General features: G+C 45.9%; 1 protein-coding gene across 2 annotated transcripts in view; it reads right to left on the bottom strand.

Annotated features, from left to right (window-relative positions):
- ABCB10 (ATP binding cassette subfamily B member 10) overlaps window positions 1–25129 on the bottom strand; it is a 1632094-nt gene that overhangs the window by 578039 nt on the left and 1028926 nt on the right. For both annotated transcript variants that reach the window (XM_086927071.1, XM_086927070.1), the window contains exon 9: window positions 8469–8548. In XM_086927071.1, the coding sequence (XP_086783197.1) occupies window positions 8469–8548 (80 nt within the window). The remainder of the gene's footprint in view (window positions 1–8468; window positions 8549–25129) is intronic.

Below are 25129 nucleotides of genomic sequence, written 5' to 3'. Positions count from 1 at the left end.
GTTGGAAAGTCATGAAGTGTCAGTGGTGCAGAACATAAGTGGTATACTACCAAGTTAAGGCTCAGGTGGATCTACGTAGGGCACCTTTCTGAAGATGACATTTAGGTAAAAGTCATGGAATGGATCTGCCCAACATACAAGCCATCTTATCAAATTATTTTTTTTTTTTTCAAATCAAATTGACTTTATTTCGGATATATTGCAATCCATAAAAGTACAAAACATTATACATTTCATTATAAAAGAAAAACATCACAGAATTATAAAGTCAATATTGAATACATAGTACATATACATTTCTTAACAAAGTGAGTAGACAGAACAGTACAGGGAAAGTGCGACTAGTGCCCATGTGCGAAAAAAAGGTGCAGAAGTGCTTCAAGCTGTAATAAAGTGCAGAAGTGCTTCGGGCTGTAATTCGCAATTACTCATCAAGGCATTTTCTTATTCTCACCGTTAGTTTTAAAAATTCTAACACCTGAAGAACACAATCAGAATGCAACATCTGTAAGTATACAAGGGCGGGTCTAATTTGTTTAAAATTTAATTTCTTTAAAAGAGTGACAAGATACCGCCTACGGGGGTACTCATAAAATGTACATAAAAATATAAAATGCAGCATATCCTGTGGAGACTTCCCGTCGCAGCCACAGGGTGCTGCAGGTTTCTTAAAAATGTCCGACATTGGTCTAATTAAAACATGATGAAAGATATTGAACCTGAACCGGGTCAGCAAAAATTTATCATGAGAGGAGAAGGAGCATGTTAGATACATTTCCATATTATCACAAGTTCTTAACATGATATACTTTCTAACATTGGGTTTCAGGAGCTCAACCTCATCTCTTAGGGCACTGCGATCCATAAAAAAGGCCGTCTTAATTGCTGCAACGTCCCCCTTGACTATATCCCTAGGGTTTTCAAACACGTTCAGGCGACCAAGCTTCAGAAATTGGGACTTCAAGTATTTTAGCCACGGTACACACATCGCATAATCAAGTGAAACAAGATCTTCCACTATCTGGTGTGTTAGGGGGATTTCCTGATTTAGCCATAATTTTAGCCAACATAACAATGGTTTCAGTCCAACAATGTCAGTTATATACTGACAACCAAGCTCTTCATGTACAGCTAAATTCGGTGTACTTCCTGGGACACACAACAAACGCTTTAGAAAATTGTTTTCAACTATTTGTAGTTGTTCGCCATTTGTATGGCCCCATATCTCACTGCCGTAGACTGCAGTAGCTATGGATTTGGCATTATATAGTTTCATCATGGCCACAGTAGGCTTTTTCCCCAGTTTACTGGCAAAATTAAAGATGGAAGCATTTACTCTAGTCATTTCACCCTTCTTCCTGGCCATATGTGGAGCCCAACTAAGCTTCGTATCAAATAGGACACCCAAATATGAAAATGTTTGGGTAACAGGGATCAAAACATCATTTAATTTAAAAACGAACTTCTTTTTTGGTTGACGGCCAACATGCATTATGTAAGATTTAGAATTGTTGACCATCAGGTCCCTATCAGACATGAAGTTATTAAAAGCATTCAGAAGTGCTTGGAGACCCTTTTCTGTTCGTGAAATTAAAACCGCATCGTCTGCGTATAAAAGTAAAGGAATACCCCTCGCACCCGCTCTAGGGCAATCTGATTTAACCTCTTGCAATTCAGCCTCTAAGTCATTTATATAAAAATTAAAAAGAAATGGAGCCAGGATACACCCCTGACGTACTCCTTTATTAATACTGAAACTGCCTGTGGTTTCCCCATTCGCTGAAAACCTTACATTGGCTCTAGTGTCATTATGTAGGTCCGCAAGGAAATCCACAATCCCCCTATCAACACCTTTGTCCCTCATGGTCCGCCACAGCCTCCCCCTGTTCACACAGTCGAAGGCTGAGGACAGATCCATGAAGGCAAGGTGAATTACTCCTTTCTGTACGACAGTATATTTGTTCAGAATAAGAAACAGGTTAAGACACTGGGTTATGGTGGAGCGGCCTTCACAAAAGCCATATTGGGAGGTCGACATGATATTATTTTCAGTCGACCAGCTTACTAAGCGTTGAAGTATAACCCTCCCCATAATCTTAACCATTGAGTCTATTAGGGATATTGGACGGTAACAAAGAGCACTTCCCCTGTCTCCCTTCTTGAAAACAGGGACTATGGTTGATAATCCCCACGTTCCCGGACAACCAACTCTAGCCGCAGCATTAAATACAGCAACCAGGATAGGAGCCCAGAAATTTGGGTCAGATTTATAGAGATCCGGTGGTATTCCATCAGGGCCAGGTGCTTTATTTGCAGTAAGACCCATAATGGCAACCTGGACCTCACTTTTATCAAAGATTATGGTATTGCTCCTAACATGGGGAGCAGAAGCCCTAGTTCCAACATCCTCCGAGTAGTACAGGTTCTTAAAATGACTTTCCCAGTCCTCTTTCGTTATGCAGCAAACAAGACCGTCTCCTGGGTCCTCGGTCAAAAAAGGTTTTTTAACCAGTGCCCAGAACTTGGTGCTGCTATTCAGGGTGGATGAATCAATTAATTCCTCCCAGGCCTCCTTCCTTAAAAGCTCCTTACGAGCGACAGTAATTGCCTTATATTCTTTTCTGCATACTTTTACGTCCTCCCGATTCCTTGGTGAAGCTGACAATGCCAACCTTAGTTTGCGAGCAGCTTTAGTGCAATCATGACTAAACCATCTCGGGCCAATTTTTGCTTGCTTTTTGCTGGGAACAGAAAGAAGCGCTGACACCTTCTCCGACATATTTTGATAGGCCTCTAACACTTTCCTTGAGTCACCCCCCTCATTCGTACAGACTTTAATATCCTCTGCACACCTTTCAACAATGTTTTTATAAAGGGTATCCGCAGACACCGTTGACCATTTTAACCTCCTCCTCCCATCTGTTGTTCCCAAACTGCCTTGACTAGTGATCTTATTTCCCTTTTCAGCCCAGGGACATTTTAAACAGATTGTTAGAGGATTGTGGTCACTGAATTCACTCGAGACAATGCAAAAAGAGTCTAAAAAAGTTTGCATAGTCCGAGAAACCAGTATGTGGTCTATGAAGGTACCCCTTCCGTGTCCCTTAAAGGTGGGGGTATCAAAGCAATATAAAGGGTCCTTAAGGGACATAGCCAGTGAAAGGTCAAAGTCATCCAATAAGTTATTGCACATTTCCCCCTCCTTAGTATGCTCCATGTGAAGAAAACCTACTCGTTCACAAGACATTTCTGGTAAACGCTTGTGTAATGGGTCTATACAAGGATGTATATTGAAATCCCCCATAATCATCAGATTATGGCCCAAATCTTTCATATGGCTAGAGACAAAGGAATTTAGTATAAAAATGTCATTTCTGCCTGCACTATCATAAGTAGCATTATAGAAGTTCACCAGGCCCACACAGACATTTCCTCCAGATAGAACTAAGCCCATTACACCTGTATGCTGTGCTTCAATTCTACGTACTGCACATAAAATTAGTATGGAGACAAAAATTACAAGACCCCCCTTTGGCCTACCCCTTAATGACGGCAAAGCTGGCACATAAAAGGCCTTGTAGCCTTCCAAAAAAAGGTTACAACCCACCTCCCAAGTTTCTTGTAAACAAATGATCGTGAATTGCTTAATGTAGGTCACCCAATTTACATCAGACATTTTAGCCGCAAGACCAGCAATGTTCCAAGAGACAACATGACATCCTGGCTTAATAGCCACCGGGTTATCTAAATTTGTATTTGTAAATTCACCTGTAGCCACAGTGTCCTGAGCCGCAGGTGCCACCCGTCAGTCACAGCTCAAGCCCGGATAACACTTCATACCTGTTCTGTGTGGTTAAATTGGAGCCATGCCGATAATGCCCCACACTGGTACTTCTATTATAAGCATCAGTGTGTCCAATTGACCCACAAGGATTGGTGATGTTATAGAAAAATTGGGTGTCTTGAACAGGAGTATATGGTTCAGACACCTGCCTGGTTAAGCTCAGTTGTGGTGGAGGTTTACACAGATGCGCATAAAAATATCCCAGAGGGCGAACACAAATACTATTTTCATTATATACCAGTGAGGAAGCTCTCAAAAGAACAGTTGCCACGTGCTGAGGGTGTTTGAAATTAATGACTATACAGTCTCCAGAGCCGGCCTTTTTAGAAGGTCCCACCCAGTTCACACGTCTTACTGCCATTATCTGGTCAGAGTATGAGATGGGAAAACCACAATTTTTATTAAGCCATGCCACTGTCTTATTTTTCAGGGAAGTGTGAGATTCGTCATAAGGAGATGCAGGATGGGTGCCACAAGGAGGAACATTAGTCAGTACTGCCACATATGGAGCACAATCAGGTGGTAAATTTAGGTAACAATTATACCTTGGGGGTCTGGGGGCTCCACTGCTTTGGGGGATTATAGATGAATGTGACTGCGGGACAGTTACCGCAGGAGCATCCACTGTATTAGATCTTACAGACCCTATAGGTACTGCTGCAACAGTATTCCCCCTCCCCTTATTCTGTATATCATTAACTTCAACAGTTTCTCTCCCTTTCCCCCCAGAATGAACAATCCCTCCAGGTGTTACTAACTTCTGTGATGATAACAGACCACTCAGCCTTGAGACTTCCTTTGCTAAATTATCGATTTTATTAGTTAAAGGTTTAATAAGTTCTTCTATTTTTGCTGTTAAAGAGACTTCAAGACTTTTTATAAGTGAAGTAAGCAAGTCAGAAGATAAATTAGCCCCTTTACCATTGGTACCTGTAAATACAAAGGGAGTTATTACAGCAGGGCTATTAGTTGTTTTACCATCCTTTTTTTTAGCCTTAGAGTTGTGATTTTTTCCATTATCTTTTTGAGATACTGTTCTACAGGTTCTCAAGGGCCTGGTCTCAGGTTGGGTCTCATTCATTATGTCAGTATCATCGTTTAGCCGCACTGGTGGGTCAGAGTAAACCTCAGCACTCACTGTAATGGGCACTGGAGGATCAATAGAGATAGCATCACTCGTATTAGCTTCAATGATTTGGGGCTGAGAAATAGGCGAATTTTCTAATAAATCCCCTGTCACAAGACCCTTCCCCAAGGATGCACGTCTGTCATTAATAATCTGGTTTACTTTCCTGACAATGAAATTATCCAGAGAAGCAGGGCCTACCATCACCTTGTCAGATTTAGATTTAGACATCATGGGCAATAGTACTAAAACTTATAGACTTTCACACAAGTACCCTCAAGTCTACACACTCACAAGAATACAAATCATAAGATTAAAATAAGTCTTACGTGCACTCAGCACGATAGTAGTCCGAATGGGGCGATGCAATGTCCCTGGCCCAGACCAGTCTCCTCAGGCCTCTGAGGGCCACAGAGGGCCCGCCCTTTGCCCGGGCTTAGCCTAGCTTAGCTCCCGCGCGCGACTCGCGGGGCGAGAGGGGGTGTCAGGCTTTTACTGGCGCCTCCGGGCGCTCTGCATGCGTCACGGGCGCGCCGCCGGCCAAGTGGTTGCTGGGGAGTGTGGTCCGCTGTAGTCGACCGCCTCCTGTAGCCTCCTGGCGTGTTGGACCTCGGCCGTTTCCCTCACGGCACTGCCCGATGGCAGTTTTCACAGGTATGCGTCTTTGGTGTTCCCCCTCTGGGCTCCCGGGGGGTCAGGCTTTTACTGGCGCCTCCGGGCGCTCTGCACGCGTCACGGGCGCGCCGCCGGCCAAGTGGTTGCTGGGGAGTGTGGTCCGCTGTAGTCGACCGCCTCCTGTAGCCTCCCGGCATGTTGGACCTCGGCCGTTTCCCTCACGGCACTGCCCGATGGCAGTTTTCACAGGTATGCGTCTTTGGTGTTCCCCCTCTGGGGTCCCGGGGGGTCAGGCTTTTACTGGCGCCTCCGGGCGCTCTGCACGCGTCACGGGCGCGCCGCCGGCCAAGTGGTTGCTGGGGAGTGTGGTCCGCTGTAGTCGACCGCCTCCTGTAGCCTCCCGGCGTGTTGGACCTCGGCCGTTTCCCTCACGGCACTGCCCGATGGCAGTTTTCACAGGTATGCGTCTTTGGTGTTCCCCCCATCTTATCATTGGGACCAACATTCGGATAAACAAGACTCCCTGAAGGTAAGTTCTGAAGTTAGAATAAGAAGTTATATGGTAGATAGACAGGTTATGAAGAGGGGGCTGAAACTTGTTTTGACCTCCAGATACAAGGGCCAGCTCAGTACTCAACAGACGCTGAAGGCAAGCAGTTACAGCTGGCCACGGGCCAGAAAGCACCTATAAAGTTCAAACCTAATGGAAAAGACGTTGTGTACAATTGAAGAAGAGCCACTAGAACAGTAGCATCTATGGAAATCTGGCCTCTTCTTCTGTGTCAGTGATCCTAAAGCACTTCAAAACTATAAGAGAAATTCAGCAACAGAGAGCAACTCCAGAGCCATGCCAAAGGACATAGAAAAAGCAGCACTGATGTAAAAGCTCTAACATGGCGCCATATTTAGCTTTGTGATGTCACATCCAGGGAGGTACCAGCAACGAGTTGGAGCTGTGGTGCCACCTACTGGTGCCAGAATACCTCTACTAATCATACTACAGTCAAAAGGCTGGTAAAGAAAACAACAAGGTATCTTTCATGGATTGAAGATAAGACGACAGTTGTCAAGAGGTCACACGGATGGTTTGTCTTAAACTCCTACTCGCAACAAGGCCAACAGAGTTATCTCGACTTGGGATACTCAAGGACTACAAAATTGAAGTTTTTAAAATTCAGATTAGGCCTGTTACCCTGTAGAACCCATCTCCCTCATTGGTTGAGGGACAAAGGGGGCTGCCTCTGCCGTTTATGTAGCAAGGCAAAGGAGGATATGCCACATTTGCTGTGCTCCTGCGACAAATTGACAGAGGAAAGGAAACGCATGCTGAAATTTCTGTTCAACCAACGAGGAATACGTACTCGAAGGCATGCAGTTCTTGCTTGCTTCACTCCTGATGATCCGCAGTTAAACTGCAGTTTTGTGAAGTTTATGAAGGAGGTGGTGAAAAAGATGAAGAAACTTGAATCTTAACTTAACTTGCTGCTTTTCGACAAGGCTGAACCACATTTTAAAATGTTTACCTAATATTATCAAACCTATGAAGGCGGAGGAAAGAGGACATTGGAACCCGACCTTTTTTCCTTTTAAGTCTATAAAGAGAAATGAAGTCAAGATGAACATCATTGTAAATTTGTATTTAACTTATAAGATTTTAAATTATATCGTTTTATATGCAATATTAAGTATATGATGAAATGTACAGTACGTATATGTATTTTTTTTTTTAAATATGGAGATATTGCAATGGTTTTTAGTAACTATGCAAATAAAATTTCATTCATTCATTCATACTGATGCCAGAAAGCTTTTTCAACTTTTTTTGCATCGTCGGATGCCTGGGAAAGATTCATGAGGTGAGGAATCTTCAGGCAAAAGCATTCATCATTGAAGAATGCTAGCTACCAAGGCGGCCATCTACAAAGGACATCCTTCTGAAACTGCTTTATGCACATGACTACATGGCAGAACAATCTAGAAAGATTTTGTGTAATGTTTATGTGAGTGGGCATCTGTTGTTCTGTATTTAGCAGTATTTGTGTCCTTGGACCTAAGGGACACCGAAGATAGTAGAGCAATACAAAGAATGCACATCACCACTTAAAGTGGGGGTGTGGTAATTGTTTAGGGGATAGGAACGGAAGTTGAAACAAATATTTTGCTGTCAGCTTGTCTACAACGGAGTGATATCCATGAAAGTCAGAGAATATGTCATCAAGTCACTTTTCAGAGGCCTAGCCAGGTCTAGATAAGGGTTAACACAACTAGGAGATCCAGTTTAAAGTAGAGAGTCAAAAGAACAGCAACATGTTTGTGGAAACTAAGCAAGATACTCAAAGAGCATTACAATCTTGTAGGTTGCACATGTCACAAGGCCCATGTTGCCTAGCTTTTATTATTCTTTTTTATTAATATTTACTATTCAAATCCCGGTAGGCAAATTTTCTCTTTAAAGAGACAACAACTGACAAATTCTGCATTCAAGCTTATAGGGAACTGCTTTCAACATAATAAACAATGACTGACTGGAGCATGTAGGAAAGAATTTCTGAATTACTACACTAAAACAGTGACGAATGTGAAGAGACTAACTTATTCTCAAGGACAACATTATAAAGCTCGGATCTCGCTTTTTAATGGGTTTTACCAGGCTGCTGCCTTGAGAAAAAGCTCAAAATTATTCTATTAATCTTCCCTTCTGAGGACCAATTTAATGTTTTCTGAATAGTTCTTGCACACTAATGAATACATTTCTTGTATATTTTGTTCTTAATGGGGCTTTTCAAAGAGCACCCCTAAAGCCAGGTTAGGTTAGTGTGCTATACATTTCTTAAATATATAATAAATTATATTAATTCAGTTCAACAGTGACATTTGACTTACCTGGCTTACTGTGCCGATGATGCTCCTTAACGAGAGAGGATTTACTTGGCGCACATCCTGCCCATCAACGCTGATAGTACCTTGATCACAAAAAAAGAAGCAGTTAGCTAACATGAAACTTATTGGGCAGTTAACAATTGATTTGCGCAATGTCTTGGTAAAACAAGAAGGAATAGCAGCCAAGAATGAATAAACCAAGACATTTCATAATGAATTTTGTTTCTTTATAACAACTACCACTATAGATCCTACCAGATTAGTATTCAATAACCACTTACAACATTAACTACACCATATTAAGAAACCCCTTTGTTCTATTCCCTTTGATCAGTCTCATGGTTAGACTTACTATTAACTGGTAGTTAAAACATTTTCAGGAGAGCTGCACTGTACAAAATGATGATTGTGCCCAGGCTACTGTATGTTCTCCAAAATGTCACCTATGGTTTAAATGGCCAATGACTTAGGTATTCTGGAGTAGTGTGAATAAAACTCTATGAGAGGTGCCAATGATTTCGGCTGCAAGAAACTGTATAATCAAGGTACTGTAGATGTGGGGTAAAGACAACTCCCCTGTCCCAACCAAAATAGTAGTCAAGAGGTACTGATATGTATGCGGACGACACACAACTTTATTTGAAAATCTCATCCCCGGATAACATCATCTCACTCAACGCTATCCTAACATTTACTCAAAATTGGTTAACTGAGAACAATCTCATGCTCAACACCTCCAAAACTGATTTCCTTCTCATCTCTCCTCCGAACCACATCCACAAGCTAGACCTTTGGCTGAATCACCTCACTGCTTTTAACGGCACCCCTCTCATCATAGACTCAGCCAAATCTCTCAGAATCACCCTGGACAAGCACCTGAATATGAAAAATCACATCAGCAATGTGTGTAAGAGAGCTAATCACTTGATGAGAACACTTACAAACATCAAACCATTCCTTCCACAAAAGGATTTCAAGCAGGTAGTCCAAGCACTTGTCTTGCCGAGGCTAGACTACGGCTGCGCTACCCTCTGTGGCCTTCCCAAATACACCCTTGCTCCAACAAGGACGTCATTGAACGCTGCAGCTAGACTGGTCAGAGGTTCCAAACGAAATGAGCACACATCCCCAGTCCTAAAATCTCTTAAATGGTTGTCCTATCAAGCTCGAATCCAGTTAAAGATTGCCGTTCTGATGCACAAAGCCCTGCACTTCAAAACTCCCAGGTACCTAGTGCAAAAGCTTGAATTATCCTGTAGCGGTAGAGCCTCAGAAGTGGTAACACTTTCCTCCTGAAACCACTCATTCTTAGGAAAAAGAGAACTAGTCACCAAGCTTTCACGGGCCCTGCCCCTAAGATAGGGAACTCTCTTCCACCGGAAGTACACAGAATCTCCTCAACAACTGCTTTCAAACTGGAAGCCAAAAGATTCCTAATGAACAAATTCTTACCCCAACTGGGCTAGGCTCACCTGCTCAAAGTCATTGATCCTACAACCATTGTACCATCATTTGATTCTGATCTTCTGTACCTCATTGTGTGCTCTCCTTCGTAGCCCGCTATATACCGGTTTATTGCATTACTCTCCTTAAATCCTTTGTCTTGTAATTATGGTATTATTCTGGTCTTGTATTCTTACTTGATGTCGATATTGCATTTATATCCTTCCATCCTTTTGTAAAGTGCTCTGCTATCCTTTGGGATTTTGTTTGCGCTGTATAAAATTTTATAAATAAATAAATAAAATAAAATAAATAAATACTGACATTTAATAAACGGTTTCAAAACATGGACTGGTAAATAGAGGCGGAGAAGGTTACCTGCAAAGCCACAGGATGCCAAAGAAGTCTAAGAATATATGTGGCATATGGAGCTAACACTTTGATCTGGCAAAAAATATGGAAGGTGCATGTACCATTATATGTGATGCACCGTGACGTACACAGGAAGAAAATAGTGTTCAAAGTAAAGAGGCCAGTAGCCATGGAAGGATACAAATGATGACATGGCAGTCATGAGGAGGGACTAACAAGCCTAAAACCAATCGGAAAGCAGCATTTAGGAACTAAGCCAATGAAAAAGATGGGCGGAGAGTGGGCAGAGCTTCCACGGAGCTTCCACTCCATACTGAATACTGCATGCCTCGCAAAGCGAGCAGCGCATGAGCGCTGCCACTATAGGCTCGACCTAAAAAGTACTCAAGAGAACGGTTTCTTTGGAAGAGAGACAATTAGATGTGAAGTAGGCGTGGCCATAAAGTGGATGAGAGTTCAAGTGCTTAGGAGGCAGAGGAGAAAGAGAGCATTAGAGACACTGACTAAAAAGAAATCGAGTGGAAAACAGCAGGATTTGAGAAACAGATTGCACTTTCTGGATGGAGAATAGACAGATAAGAGTAGATCTGCAGGTGCAATAAAACCATGTATACAATTAAAGGAAACTGAAAGGAAGGGGGAAAGAAGTAGAAAATGAATCTTAAGAAGGAGTAGTTTCTTACCTGTAACTCCAGTTCTGTAGTAGGGGTATCTCTGTTATAGACATAATCTAGTGAATAGTACCGCCCATGTGCGTGGACCCCGGAGCAATCAAAAATAATCTCTTAAGTTGTCTTCATTGCAGTCCTGCATAGACACTTAAGAGAAAATGAAAGACAATAATGCAGCCTGTACCTACAAGGCTACACTGTCCAGTGCTTCAACTAGAAATGCCATGGAAATAACTCCAATAACACATTCAACACAATCTGTCAAGTTTCACCCATAGAGAAACTTTCCTCCCCCTACCAAATCCTTGGAATGATAGAGGAAGGTAAGGACAGACAAGCCTCCATATTCTGCCATTATGTGTCCGGAAAAGGGATACCGTGCCTTTAAGGAACTCTCTGAAGACCCTCGGTATCCCAGCATACTCAGCCCCTTCCTTTTACTTTCAGTTCTTTTTGGAGGTGCATAAAGCAAGGCATGTAGCATACATTACAATATCATTTTCTACACCGGGGAGGAGGGCGGGCGCTCATGACTATACCAGAGATACCCCTACTACAGAACTGGAGTTACAGGTAAGAAACAAATCCTTCTCTAGTAAGGGATCTCTGTGTATAGTCATAATCTTCATAATCTAGTGAATAGAATGGCAAGCCCATCCCAAAACAACCCGGTGGTGGAGAAATATAGACAACACCACTATTGTGCGAACAAATTCCGCAGCGAAGCATGCCCAACCTGAGCATCTGCCCTGGCATCCGAGTCCAGACAGTAGTGCTTAGCAAAGGTGTGGACCGACTTCGAAGTGGCCACCCTGCAGATCTCTGCAATGGGAAAATTTCGAAGCAACGCTGTTGTAGCTGCTTTGCCCCTGGTAGAATGAGCCTTAGGCTTACCCCCTAATGTCTTATTCGCTTTCTGATAACAGAGCTGGATACATGACACAATCTACCTAGAGATGGACGGTTTCGAAGTAGCCAGACAAGTCCTAACCGACCCATAGTTGACAAACAGCTGGTCGGATCTACGGATATCCTTGGTCTTATCCAGATAGAATTTCAACACCCTCCTGACATCCAGGGAATGAAGAGACCGTTCCGCTGGAGTGGAAGGATTCTGGAAAAATGTTGGTAAAGTTATAGTCTGATTAACATGAAAATCAGAAATCACCTTGGGAAGGAACTTAGGGTGAGTACGCATAACAACCTTAGCAGGATGAAATACAGTATAAGGTTCCTGGCAACACAATGCCTGAATTTCACTCACCCTGCGGGCCGATGTAATGGCCACCAGGAACGCCGCCTTCCAAGACAGGTGCTGCAATGAAGCCTTATGAATAGGCTCAAAGGGTTCCTTCCTCAGCCTGGACAGTACCACATTCAGTTCCCATGAAGGCGAAGGAAGCCGAACAGAAGGGAACACCTTCTTCAACCCTTCCAAAAAATCCTTAATCACAGGAATCTGGAAGAAGGATGTCTGTGAAGGGCCTTTTCTGTAAGCAGTCAATGAAGCTAGATGAACCTTAATGGAATGAAAATTAAGGCCAGACTGAGCTAGATACAGAAGGTATGGAAGGATAACATCTTCCTTGCAGGTCGTCAGATCATAGTTCTTAGACATGCACCAGATGCAGAATCTCTTCCATTTGTAAGCAGAAGAGGTCCTAGTAGATGGCCTCTTAACCTCCTTCAATATGTCCATGCAATCCTCAGGAAGATCTATCTCACGAGCCATGCCACCAAACTCAACGATGAGAGGTTGGGGTGCACCATCTGCCCCCGAACTTCGTAAGAAGGTCCGGCCGACACAGAAGCCGCCGATGAGGTAGGATCGACCGGTGAAGCAGGTCCGTGAACCACCACTGTCTGGGCCATTCCGGCGCAATGAGGATCATCCGCACCCGGGATCGGGCCAGCTTGATGAGCACCGCTGGAATCAGGGGAATGTGTGGAAAAGCGTACAGAAAGCTTTTCGACCTGCTGATCCATAACGCATTCCCCAGAGTCCCTGGCTGGTAATACCTCGAGGCGAAGTCGCGGCATTTGCGGTTTTCTGCGGTGGCGAATAGATCCACGTCTGGAGTGCCCCACATGGCGAAGATGTCGTCGAGCACCTCGTCGTTTATGACCCACTCGTGGTTTTCGTGAGGCAACCTGCTGAGGGCGTCCGTCTGAACATTCTGCACACCTGGCAGATGAGTTGCCGTTATCGTCAGTCCTCTGGCTAGCAGCCAGTGCCAGATCGCCTGCGCTTCCTGTGACAGTGTGCGCGATCTCGAGCCCCCCTGCTTGTTGAGGTAATACATCGTGTCGTATTGTCTGTCTGCACAAGCAAGGAGTTGGTCTGGAAGGACGGATGAAAGGCCTTCAGTGCCAAGTGAACAGCTCTGAGTGCCAGGAAATTGATGTGATACGTGGACTCTGTCGGAGACCACGTTCCCTGGATCTGTAGATGGTCTAAATGTGCTCCCCATCCCAGGAGAGACACATCCGTAACGATAGTCTGAGTCGGGATGTCCTTGTGGAAAGGAACCCCTCTGTTGGGCGTGAAGAGACAACTGAATCCGGTCGTCCCAACACCCTTTCCTCTGGTCCCACTGGTCCTCCAAACATTCCTGTAGCGGCCTCATGTGTAGGCCGCGTGAGGAGTGAGGAAGATACAAGAGGCCATCGATCCCAGTAGAGAAGACACCGTCCTCACTGTTGTAGATGGAGCAGCTATGAGAGCCTGCGCCTTCCGAAGGATGGATAAGCGTCTCTCCTCCGCAGGAGACACGCTTGCCGACAGCGTATTGATGGAGGCTCCCAAGTACTGCAGGCACTGTACAGGAATCGGGACAGACTTGGACAGATTTATGTGCAACCCCAGACGGTTTAACAGGACGTCCGTCCTGTTGAAGTGCAATTGTGCTTCCTGGAAGGTGGAGGCCTTGATCAACCAATCGTCCAGGTACGGGTAGACAAACACCTTGTTCTTTCTCAGGTGCGCTGCTACCACAGCCATGCATTTGGAAAAAGTCCTGGGTGCAGACTTCAGTCCAAACAGTAGTAAAGTGTACTGATAGTGATTGGTGCCGACAAGGAAGCGCAGAACTTCCGATGTTTCCGTGCAATGGGCACATGGAAGTACATATCTTGCAGATCTATCGCACACAGCCAGTCTCCTCTCTGCAGCTGAGGATAAATCTGGTGCAAAGACAGCATGCAAAACTTTTCTCTGCGAATCCACTTGTTTGCTTGTCGCAAATCCAGAATGGGTCTGAACTCGTTCTTGTCCTTCTTCTGTACTAGGAAGAAGCGTGAGTAAAGACCCTTTCCCCTTTGAGACAGAGGGACGTCTTCTATTGCCCTTTTTCCTAACAGGGTATTGGCCTCCGCCTGGAGCTCGCGCAGTTGGAACTGCGAGCCGACCGGTGGAATTGCTGGAGGCGGGCTGGTGAAACAAAGACTGTATCCATTGCAAACAATATTCAGCACCCACTTGTCCTGAGTAATGTTTCTCCACTCTGCCAGGTAATGTTGAATGCTTCCCCCCACCGGAGCGGGTAACGGATGAAGGGGAAGAAGCACTTCAGGGCCTAGACCCAGCCGGGCCTTTGGTCGCGGAGGAAGACTTTTGACCACCTCGGCCCCTCTGGCCCTTTTGGAACTGTTTCCGCTGGAACTGCTGCTGCTGTCCAGCCTGTCTACCTTGCCCTCTGCCTTGCGCCCCGTACCGCCTCTGGAACTGGCGGAAGGTCTTTTTCTGTTCCTTAGGCTTTTCCAACCCGACGGCTGTCAGGGTTTCCACCTCCGCCTTCATGCGGGCCATCTCGTCGTCTGCATGTTTCCCGAAGAGTGTCTTGCCCGAAAAGGGTACGTTAGCAACCCTCTGCTGTGCCTCGGGCTTCAAGGATGTAAGACGCAGCCAGGCGTGGCGCCTCAGGTTAACCCCATGGCAGTACCCGTGGGCTGCCAAGAGGGAAGAATCTGCAGCCGTACTTATTACCTGGTTGGGAACCAGCAGCCCTTCAGCGAGGATCTCTTGGAAATCTTCCCTCATCTCCCGGGGAAGGAGTTCCGCAAACTGTTGGAGGGACTCCCACAGAGCCCGATCGTAACGTCCCAACAGGGCTGAGGCACTCGCGGCCTTCATCGATGTGGAGGCCGTCCCGCAAACCTTCCTGCCTGCCGAATCCATCCAGCGGCTCGCCTTGTCAGGAGGCACTGTTGATGATGGGGTGGTGGCGTGTTGTTTTCTTGCCGCCGTCGCGATCACCAAGTCAGGCGTGGTATCCACCCGAAGAAATGCTGGGTCCGAGTCAGGAGCCTTATATTTCTTCTGCAGCCTTGAAGGTGCAGATCTCATAGACGCAGGCGTGAGGAACAGTTCCATGGACGGTTCTACCAGCCTAGGCACCAAGGGCAGCAAAGGACGAGACAACTGCTTCTTGTGCAGCGTTTCGAAGATGACGGATGTCAGTGGCGCGGGCACAGTGAGCGTGATGCCCAGCTTAGCCGCCCCTCATAGCAACACATCCTGGAAGGACACTGTCGTCTACTGGAGACACCCTCGTCCGAGGGGAATCCTTCAGGGTAGGTGAATAGTCCCAGGCACTAGAGCTATCCGTGTAGCGGGACCTCGACCTGTCCCTCCTGTGGCGCCGTCTGGTTTTGTAGAAGAGCGACGGCGACTCCTGGATCTATCCCTCCGTCTGGAGCGAGATCTCTACCTCCGCGGCCTCGGACGTTCCACGGGCCGCAGCGGAGGGCTCTGGGGAGACCTAAACTGGAGCCTAGGTTGCGGTGGTCCCGTAGGCGGTGTTGGAAGATGTGGTAACGAGGCGGACCTCGCGGAGGTGGTGGTGTATGAGGTGGAAAATGATGAGGAGGAACAGGAGGCAGAGGCGGCGTCGGCTTACGTGGAGGAGGGTCCTTCGGTAACGGAGGCGGTGTAGGTGACCTTGGCTTGGTGGGAGAATAAACTTGTGAGTGCCCCGAGCCCGGAGCCTCTTCCCCTCTTTTCCTTTTCTTCGCCTGACCTGAAGGGGGGGACCTAGAGGCCGAACCCCTGGTAGCCGAGCGACGGCACCGTCGCAACCGTGGACTTGTGGTGACCGAAGACACAGTCCTGGCCTTGGAACACCTCCTGGAGGGCAATGCTCTCCTCCTCGACGCTAAGCGCCTTTTCGACAGCGACGAACGCCGTCTTGATGTCGACGAACGCCGTTTCGACGTCGACGAACACCGTCTCGACTTCGATGAACGCCTCCTCGACGTCGATGAATGCCTCCTCGACGTCGATGATGATCTCCTTCTCGATGATTTCCTTCTCGACGTCGATGATCTCCTTCTCGACGTCGATGATCTCCTTCTCGACGTCGAACGTCGAGTCGACCGCCTGCGCTCTCGACGTCGATGACTCGACAACGAAGCTGTTCTCGACGTCGACCTCATCAGAGGTCTCGACGTCAATCCCCTCGACCTCGACTCGACCCAGAGGCCTGGGGAGACAGGGAGCAGACCGTGGTCATTCCTCTCGACGCCGACGTCGAGGCTATCAACGTCGACGGAGATCGCTGGTGTTTTCTGGCCTTCTTCTTACTGGGGAGCCCCCCAGAGGGCTCAGCACGGGCAGAGGAAGAAGCCCCTTCCTGCCCAAACCCACCTTGACCTTGCTGTCTTCTTTGCTCCAGTCCTTGGAGCCTGATCTTCTCTCTGTCCTTCAGGGTCCTACTTGAAAACTGCAGGCAGATCTTGCCTTCTTCCTGGCACACTCTGGACATTTCTCAAATAAGGCAGGCATATTTGATAAAAGAGTGGCCAAATCACCAAAAAAGTGAAGAAGAGGCAAAACTACGTCGAGTGAACACACTCTAACACTTTAAAAGTGCCAAAAAGTTAACAAATTACCCAAAAAGGGAGAGCTCAATGCTCCAGGGTCCTGCTAGCAGGAGCCGGAAAAAAGAACTGAAAGTAAAAGGAAGGGGCTTAGCATGCTGGGATACAAAGGGTCTCCAGAGAGTTCCTTAAAGGCATGGTATCCCTTTTCCAGACACATAATGGCAGCCTATGGAGGCTTGTCTGTCCTTACCTTTCTCGCTATCATTCCAAGGATTTGGTGAGGGGAGGAAAGTTTCTCTATGGATGAAACTTGACAGATTGTGTTGAATGTGTTATTGGAGTTATTTCCAGGGAAATAGAGGCCCTCCAGAGACAGCTTCTCTGGGATGGAAAGCCCCGCATAGCCCCGCATACCATTCTCTAAACTTACCATTCCCTGGTATGACGGGGGATAGGATTGCTGGACCTACAAAAATACTACTGGGCTTCCCAGTTGGCAGCGGTAAATCACGCAATATATATGGACCCCCCGGGGACCCTGGATACGCTATGGACCAATGACAGCTACCGGGAGGCGACTACGCTAGAGAACTTTAGACTCGCAGGACCAACGGCTCATGCCGTCCAGGTGTGGCATGAGGCCAACAGACACCTTAAGTGGGAGGGGAGGCTCACACTTGCCACCCCTTTGTGGAGCTTGGAGAAGTTTGGAAATTTATGGAAGCCTAAAGGCTTTGATAAATGGGACCTTATAGGGATCACGCATATTACAGATGCCTGGGGGGGGGGGAGGCACAGTTCATACATTTAACTCCCTTAGGCAACAATACCAACTTCAGGACTGAGTATTTCCGTTATCTTCAGATCCTACTCACACACATTCCCAGGGGTACGACTATCCGCGACGCATTCCCTCTCGAAGACCAGGTGCTGGACGGGCATCTTCCCGAGAAAAGCATCTCTCTTATTTATAAGAAACTTATAAATAACATGGGCGATCCGCTGGTGCTTATAAGACTGCACTGGAATGAGGATGGGTTGGAACTGGATGATGAGGACTGGCAGGAGACGGTTTCCTCCCCGCGGGTGGTGGCGATTCAGATGAGGATCAGGTTGGTTCAACTAAAGATTTTACACAGGTCATATGTCATGGGCCATGTCTGGTCCGCTCTCAGGGTGGGGAATGCAGGAGGGGCTGTGGGGAACTGGGGACGTTCTCACATATATTGTGGCACTGCACTGGTGTGCAGGCGTATTGGGGGGAAGATCCACGATACGCTGCGAGACGTCCTGGGGGTAGAGATTCGGCCTTAGCCAGCAATTGTATTTTGAACGTCTGGGAACGCACGGATCTGAATGCATATAAAAAGCAATGGGCAACATTGGTGTTCATGATGGCTAAGCGTAATATTGCCCAGCTGTGGGGAGCCAGCCAGTTTCCCCGGATCGAGAAGTGGGTGGAGGATTTAGACTGGTGCATGTTTAGGGAAAGGTAAGTTTATGTTGCAAGGGGGTGTCCTGAGAAGTGGGGCAAGGTCTGGGAGGCTTGGAATCATTACCGGGGAGATGCTTGCGCACCTCCGATACGTCTAGAGGAAGTGGGTGTGCATGTGTCCCCTTGATCCATCACTTGTCTCACGTATATATTATTTTGAACGTATGGAATGTCATCAAGTAATCTGTAAGAACTGCTAATGTCGCCTGGTGTGTTTTGCTTTTGTTGGATTTTTGTTTAATAAAAAGGATTTAAAAAAGAAAAAGAAAGGACTTAGGGGTAGGGGTACAGGGCTCATGCACCTGTACCCTCGTCACTGGTATAGTGCACCCAGCTAGAGAGGTGACTGATCTATGCCAGGGCAGTGGTTTGTAGGCATGGCACAGAAGGATGTGTGCCATGTTGACTCTTCACTTTCTTCTGCACCAAGACACGTAGCCTGCAAAAGCAGTGTGTGAGTGTCATGGTACAGAACCTCTAAGGGTGGCACAATAAGTGCTGCAGCCCTTAGAGGCCTTGTCTGGTCACAGTGCCCTGGGAAGCTGAGTTAACATTTACCAGGGGCTGACTTGTGGCCAGAGATGCTAATTGGGTTTAGGCTTCAATGCAGTTTTAGGGAAAGAACATAGGCCCTGGGTACCTGATTAGCAGGAGCCCAGGGCACACTCAGTCAAGTACATCAGCTATTCCAGTAAAAAGTGGGGGCAACCATGCAGAAAGAGGGCACTTTCTCACAGCCTCTGGGCGCAAAGATGACCATCTACCACGGTCGGCAAGCCAAATGTGTTCAATTTCTGCCACTCAATCTCCATGCATGGAGATGTAGGTTCTAGACACTTGGATGACAGACCCTTCCTTGTTGCTGAGACAGGTGATCCTTTAAAAGTGGTAGCCTGATCAGAGGACAAATGCTCGGGTGCTCTGGGTACCAAACCCTTCTGGCTCGGTCTGAACAAATTAAGATAATCTGCTCCAGGTTTGTATTAATCCTCCCAAGAACTAAGTGCCACAAGAACAGGGAATTCACAAATACAAAAAATAAGGTACACTACAATCCATGTCTGCCAACTATCAAAAAGGTACTGAAAATCCTCTTGTTCCAAAACCACTTTGATTGACAATAGGAAACGGTCTACTCTGCTATTTAGATGTTAATTGTTTTAATGTATCCAATCCAATCCAATCCAAAAACACTTTATTGCGGTTACTTATAACAATAAAAGCACATTCGATTCCAACAATTACAGAGACAGGGTGGGGTTAGAAATAGAAATTGGTTGCGTACATTATCAAATTCGGGCTAATACATCAATACAATTACATAAAAGTCATTAAGACATAAAAATATCAAATATGTAAAAGAACACATTAAAAAAATGTAGGTTTCTATATACAGTTCTAAAATTTCTAAAACTAGCACACTAGACTCCCGATCCCAAACTAAATCGAACTGATTCTCCCTCCAACTAAAGATAAGATTTAAAACTCAGCGATTCCATTACAAAATAGGCGGTGCCATACAACGCAAACAATCGAATCGAATTTTAGCAGGTTTCTGCAAATTAGCAACATGGAATGCAGGAACTTTGCTATTGAAACCACATAAAGTGGATTAGTATCTGTTCTTAGGATCCTGAAGAATTCAGGATAATTCCTGATACCCAGGTTCCTACACAATTGGATTATCCATTTCTGCCTAGGTTTTTTGTATGCCAAACAGAAGAGTACTGCATGAGTTACTGTTTCCTCCTCTACTCTGCATCCAGGGCAGAGGCGATTTGGGATTCCCACCCACTTACTAGTAGTTGCGAATAAAGGTAGAGTACCATATCTAAACTGAAGGAATAGCTTTTTTGCTAATGTCGGCTGAATAGAATCTAGCACCTGCTCAAATTCATAATGGCACTTACAATCAAAGAACCCAGATATGTAAGAATTGTTAGTTTTACTGACTGAAAAATTTCCATAAGTTTGAACTCTTTAAGTGCAGTTTTCAATGATTTTGTAGGTATCTCGAGACAAGAAGCTTTTGCATATGTCCAGAGATTTTCCATACCAATTGCACAAAGAAAGTGTCCAGATTAGCCTTATCCATCTGCGGACCCCACCCCATTTTGTCGTTCAGCGTGAGGCCGAAATAATCAGACGGATACCCTTTCCAGGGGTCTATCCTCCATCATTGGATGGGGACAATTGTTGGAGTTTGCATTAAATACCATATATATTTGGTTTTATTGATGTTGACCACAATATTTCTTTTTTGACAAAACTGGCAAAAAGCGTTTAGCACATGCTGCATGCCCATTGATGACTTTGAGAGCAGCAGCGTGTCATCCGCAAACATAAGTGCGGGAAACCTGCGTGATGCCAGTTTCGGGCAGTCTATATCCTTGATGGCAAGAAGATCTTCTATCACCCATTTAAAAAAAGAGAAAAGAGGGTCAGCGCGAGTACACATCCCTGCCTGACCCTCTTGTCTACAGGGAATGGGGCAGTCACTTGTCCAGTCTTCCCATACCTTACTCTCGCAAAGGCACCATCGTGAATACGTTTGAACTGATAGCATAGATATGGTGGAACCCCCAGAGCCAGCAAAATACTCCAAAGCTGGCTACAGTCCACAAATGCCGATTTCAGATCTACGAAGGTCAGATATAGACTACCCCCGCCAAACACAATATGCTTCCAATACATTAACTAGACCTAAATAACTGATCTATTGTGGAGGTTTTGGCCCTAAAGCCTGCTTGTAGCGGTGCAAGGATGTCTTAGTCACTCATCCAATCCTGCAAACGTTGTAGTAAAACCCTAGCGTAGATTTTTTGGGATACATCAATGAGGCTAATTGGCCTGTAGTTTGCTGGTTCCATGGGTAATCCCTTTTTATAAATAGGGGTTGATCTCCGCCCCCACCCAGGTACGGGGGGCTGGAAGGCCCCCTAAAATTGCATTAAATATTAATTGTAGGTAAGGGGCCCATACTGCCTGTTCCTCTCTGTACAAATCTCCTGGAATCCTGTCCAAGCCGGGCGCTTTATTCCTTTGGAGCTTGACTAAGGCCAGTTGTACCTCGGCCACTGTACAGGGTGGTATACACCAAGTGGGATCGGGATTTAAAAGACAGACTGGTAGCTCACTTGCTTTAACTGAGGGTTTGAATATAGTTCTTTAAAATGTAAGCGTCATGCTTCTTCGCAGACATTTAGGTTGATGGTAGATTTGCCCTCTGGCTTTCCAGTATGGACCAGATTCCAGAAGGCCTTTACATCTTTTGCCTCTAAGGCGGACTTAATGGTCTGCCATCTTTCTGCTTCCCATTCTATTTTTGCGTTTAAAATAAAAAAAAATTAAACTGCCCTAGCTTCCTTAATACGTAACCGATTACCCTCCTTAAGGGAGGATAGGAGAGTTTGCTTTGCTTCCCTACATCCCCTATTGAACCAATGATTCTTATCACCATGGTATTTACTCTTGTTGGGCCGGGTATTGAAAAAGAAATCCACCAGGATTGCGACCATTTCCTTCCTGGTGGATTACACCCAGGTCCTCACAGCATACGCTGTTAGGGGGATTTTCTGACACAATGCTTGCCTTTTCTAGCGATGGAATTATAGTTTTGTACATTCTTGTCATTGTTTCTGTAGATTGAATAATTTTGGCCCAGCGGATACGCCTCCCTCCAGCCCCGAGTCTATAATCACCACTAAGTGGAATTGCAGCACAATGGTCTGCCTCATTAGGACAAATATCTACAAGAGTGACCGGGGGTTATGGTCACTTTCAATGCGCTGCAACAATACTAAAATCTAGAACTTTTTGCCATAATTTGGTCCTAATTAAGAAAGAATCAATTGCCGATGTTTGGCCCGCTCTTTCAAACGTTGGTTGGCCTGGGTTGTCTTTCGGAAAAAAACGCCCATTACAGGCCCTTATGGAAAAAGTTAAAGTTAGGGAGGTAATTTGGAGAACAACTGGTGTCCACCCCTTGGCGGTGGGATTGACCATATTGCATCCTCATCAGCAGAAATAGGTTGCGAAATACCATTAAGGGGTTCATAATGGCAGTTAAAGTCCCCGCCAATTAGGAGGTACACATCACCCGGAAGAGATTTCAAAAAGTTATTCAAAGATTCCAGAGTCGGGGAGGTCCCTCCGTACTGGACTGGACGAGAATAGATGTTTATAAGTGCCAATTTTTCAGAGTTCTTAGTTGTCAGGAGAATACAAGTTATATCAGGGCTGTGGGTATCAAGTCTCCTTGCCTCAAGACCAAGATGGATTCCCACCCAAATACACAATCCCCCCGACGGTCTGCCTTTAGGCCCCTTAACTGCTGGCTCGTAATATGTAACAAACCCCATTCTATGGACAGGGGTTAGGGTCCAAGTCTCTTGCAGGAGGCATATCCAATGTGAGTCGATGAACTCCCTCCAATCTGGTATATCAAGTTTGGACACAAGGCCCGCAATGTTCCAAGACAACACTTTTATACCACCTTTAGTGTCCTCTAAAGCACTCCCTGCTTTAGCATCAGGCCCGTTATTATAATTAGCGCCTAAATTATCAGCGCAATTAGTTGTACCCCTTATGGTTTCTTGGGTGAGGCCCTCAGCACTATTATCGTCAATGGGTTGTCCTTCAGTATTGCTACTCCCTACTTCGTTATATCTTAAGGGTTCAGGCGCCATCCTCCCTGGGGACCCTTCATTAATCAGCACCGTCTGCCCAGCCATAATGGCAACCTGATCAGTGGCAACTGAATTCAGTCAATCCACTGAGTCCAGTCGCGCAAATCTATTATACAGAGGTACTGAGAATTGTTGGCCCCCATTTGAACAAGTTGTCGTCCTGGAGAGATGGCCCCTCCTGCCTCTCACTGGTTCAAAGTTCCCTGAATCAGACAGAGTCTGGCGGAATGTAAAAGTAACTCAAATACCTAGCCTGTATGTTAGTATATGGATTTACCAATACACCCCAACAGATATGTTCGGCAACCCTAGGGTCATTAAAATATAGACTACCTCCGCCAAACACAATATGCTTCCAATAAATGAACTGGAGAATAAATAACTGATCTATTGTGGAGGTTTTGGCCCTAAAGCCTGCTTGTAGCGGTGTAAGGATGTCTTAGTCACTCATCCAATCCTGCAAACGTTTTAGTAAAACCCTAGTGTAGATTTTTTGGGATACATCAATGAGGCTAATTGGCCTGTAGTTTGCCGGTTCCATTGGTAATCCCTTTTTATAAATGGGGATGATCTCCGCCCCCACCCAGTTGCCAATACACCCCAACAGATATGTTCAGCAACCCTAAGGTCATTAAAATTAACGACGATGCAGTCCCCTATGATGTTTTTCTTCTTGGATCCTACCCAATCCACCCTTCCTACAAATAAGATTTTGGACTGTATATCGCGGGGAAGTGTTCTGTTGACAGTTAACCAGTGCATTGTCTTGTTCTTCAATTGCGCGTAGATTTCTACTTGCCCTTGCTTGAGTGCTGGGACTCCAGTCATAACGGTGACATAGGGCGCGCACTCAGGGGGAAGTATAGATGTTGATAAACACTTTCTGTCTCATTTCCAATCTGGTTTCCCCTATGGGCAGAACCCGTTAACCTGGGCTGGGGCTGTCCCTGAGGTTCTCTATTACCAATACAAGAGTAAACCTGAAGATCTATGGTCACAGGTACTGGTGGAGTGGTAATTCCAGGCCTCATAGTTTTTATCGATTGGTCGAGGTCCCGCAACCACAGATGGAATTAAATTGGAACCTGCCAAAAACTAAAGTCGCTACAGACCCACCTCCAATCCCCTCCCTCGACGAGTCTCTAGATTGCCCACCACCAGGTGAACTACTCTTCGTAGCACTTACAACAAGGGTCAATGAGGACTCAAGTTCCACAAGCCTATTCTCGATTGACAAGACTCTCAATAATATCAGTTCCAGGGACGATTTCATCATGTTACCCATCTTGGACAGATATTCGTCAATCGACGTAGGCAGTCCAATACCACTTCCATCTGGGTTCCCTTTATTTACAACATCAAGGGTTTGCGATGGGTCCTCGCTGATTGTCGAACCAACAGATTTAATTTCGGCCGTTTTGGTTAGTTTGGGTATTTTAGGGTTCTTCCCCTTCTGCTCGGCTCCCCCACGCTTCCTTTTGGTAATTGTCCCTTGTGTATGGTCCTTCGATGTAATTGGCTGATTATGGACCAAGGCTTTACATAATACAATGTTATTTGGGGTAGATTGCAATGCCTCACCTCCGGTCGCCACCTTATCTTTTACTAAACAGTAATTTTGTTGTAGATCCGGACTCAGCGTCTGAGGCATAGGGGAGAGGGGGGGCCGAGAAACTCTGTGGTGAATGAACGTTCATGATCCTCCCCAAAGACGACCTTTTTGAAAATACTGAATCCATAGAGAGTCTACGCTCCGTGATTTCTATCTCTTGGGCCAAACCAGATGAAGCCCTCGTAATGAATTGGTCTAATGTTCCTACGACATACAAAATAACCTGCTCCAGCCACTTTCCTGTTGCCATATCTTAACTTGGTTTTATAAAGTTGGCAGTTTAACCAAAGACAGGACAAAGCAAAAATCCACTAACTGGGCTAGCGAGATGTCAAGTGATTTCGGGTAGCTGGAACTAAGAGATGGCCCAGCCCAGCCCAGCCTCTCGCGGACTCAAACAGGCCCGCCCTTGGCCCGGGCTTCGCCCGGCACGGCCCGCTCCGCGATGCGGCAGTGGCGAATACCTAAATAGGCGTATGGGCGTCCTCCTCCAAGCAGCACAGGAGTGGGTGGTGCGCTTGCCCCCTGGGACTTGCAGTCCCTCTTCAAAATCTAGCTCCAAC

The sequence above is a fragment of the Lissotriton vulgaris genome, chromosome 6, assembly GCF_964263255.1.
Source record: "Lissotriton vulgaris chromosome 6, aLisVul1.2, whole genome shotgun sequence".
In the NCBI taxonomy this organism is placed as follows: domain Eukaryota; kingdom Metazoa; phylum Chordata; class Amphibia; order Caudata; family Salamandridae; genus Lissotriton; species Lissotriton vulgaris.
Note: the sequence above shows the minus strand (reverse complement) of the source record. Positions and strands in the feature narration are given on the sequence as shown.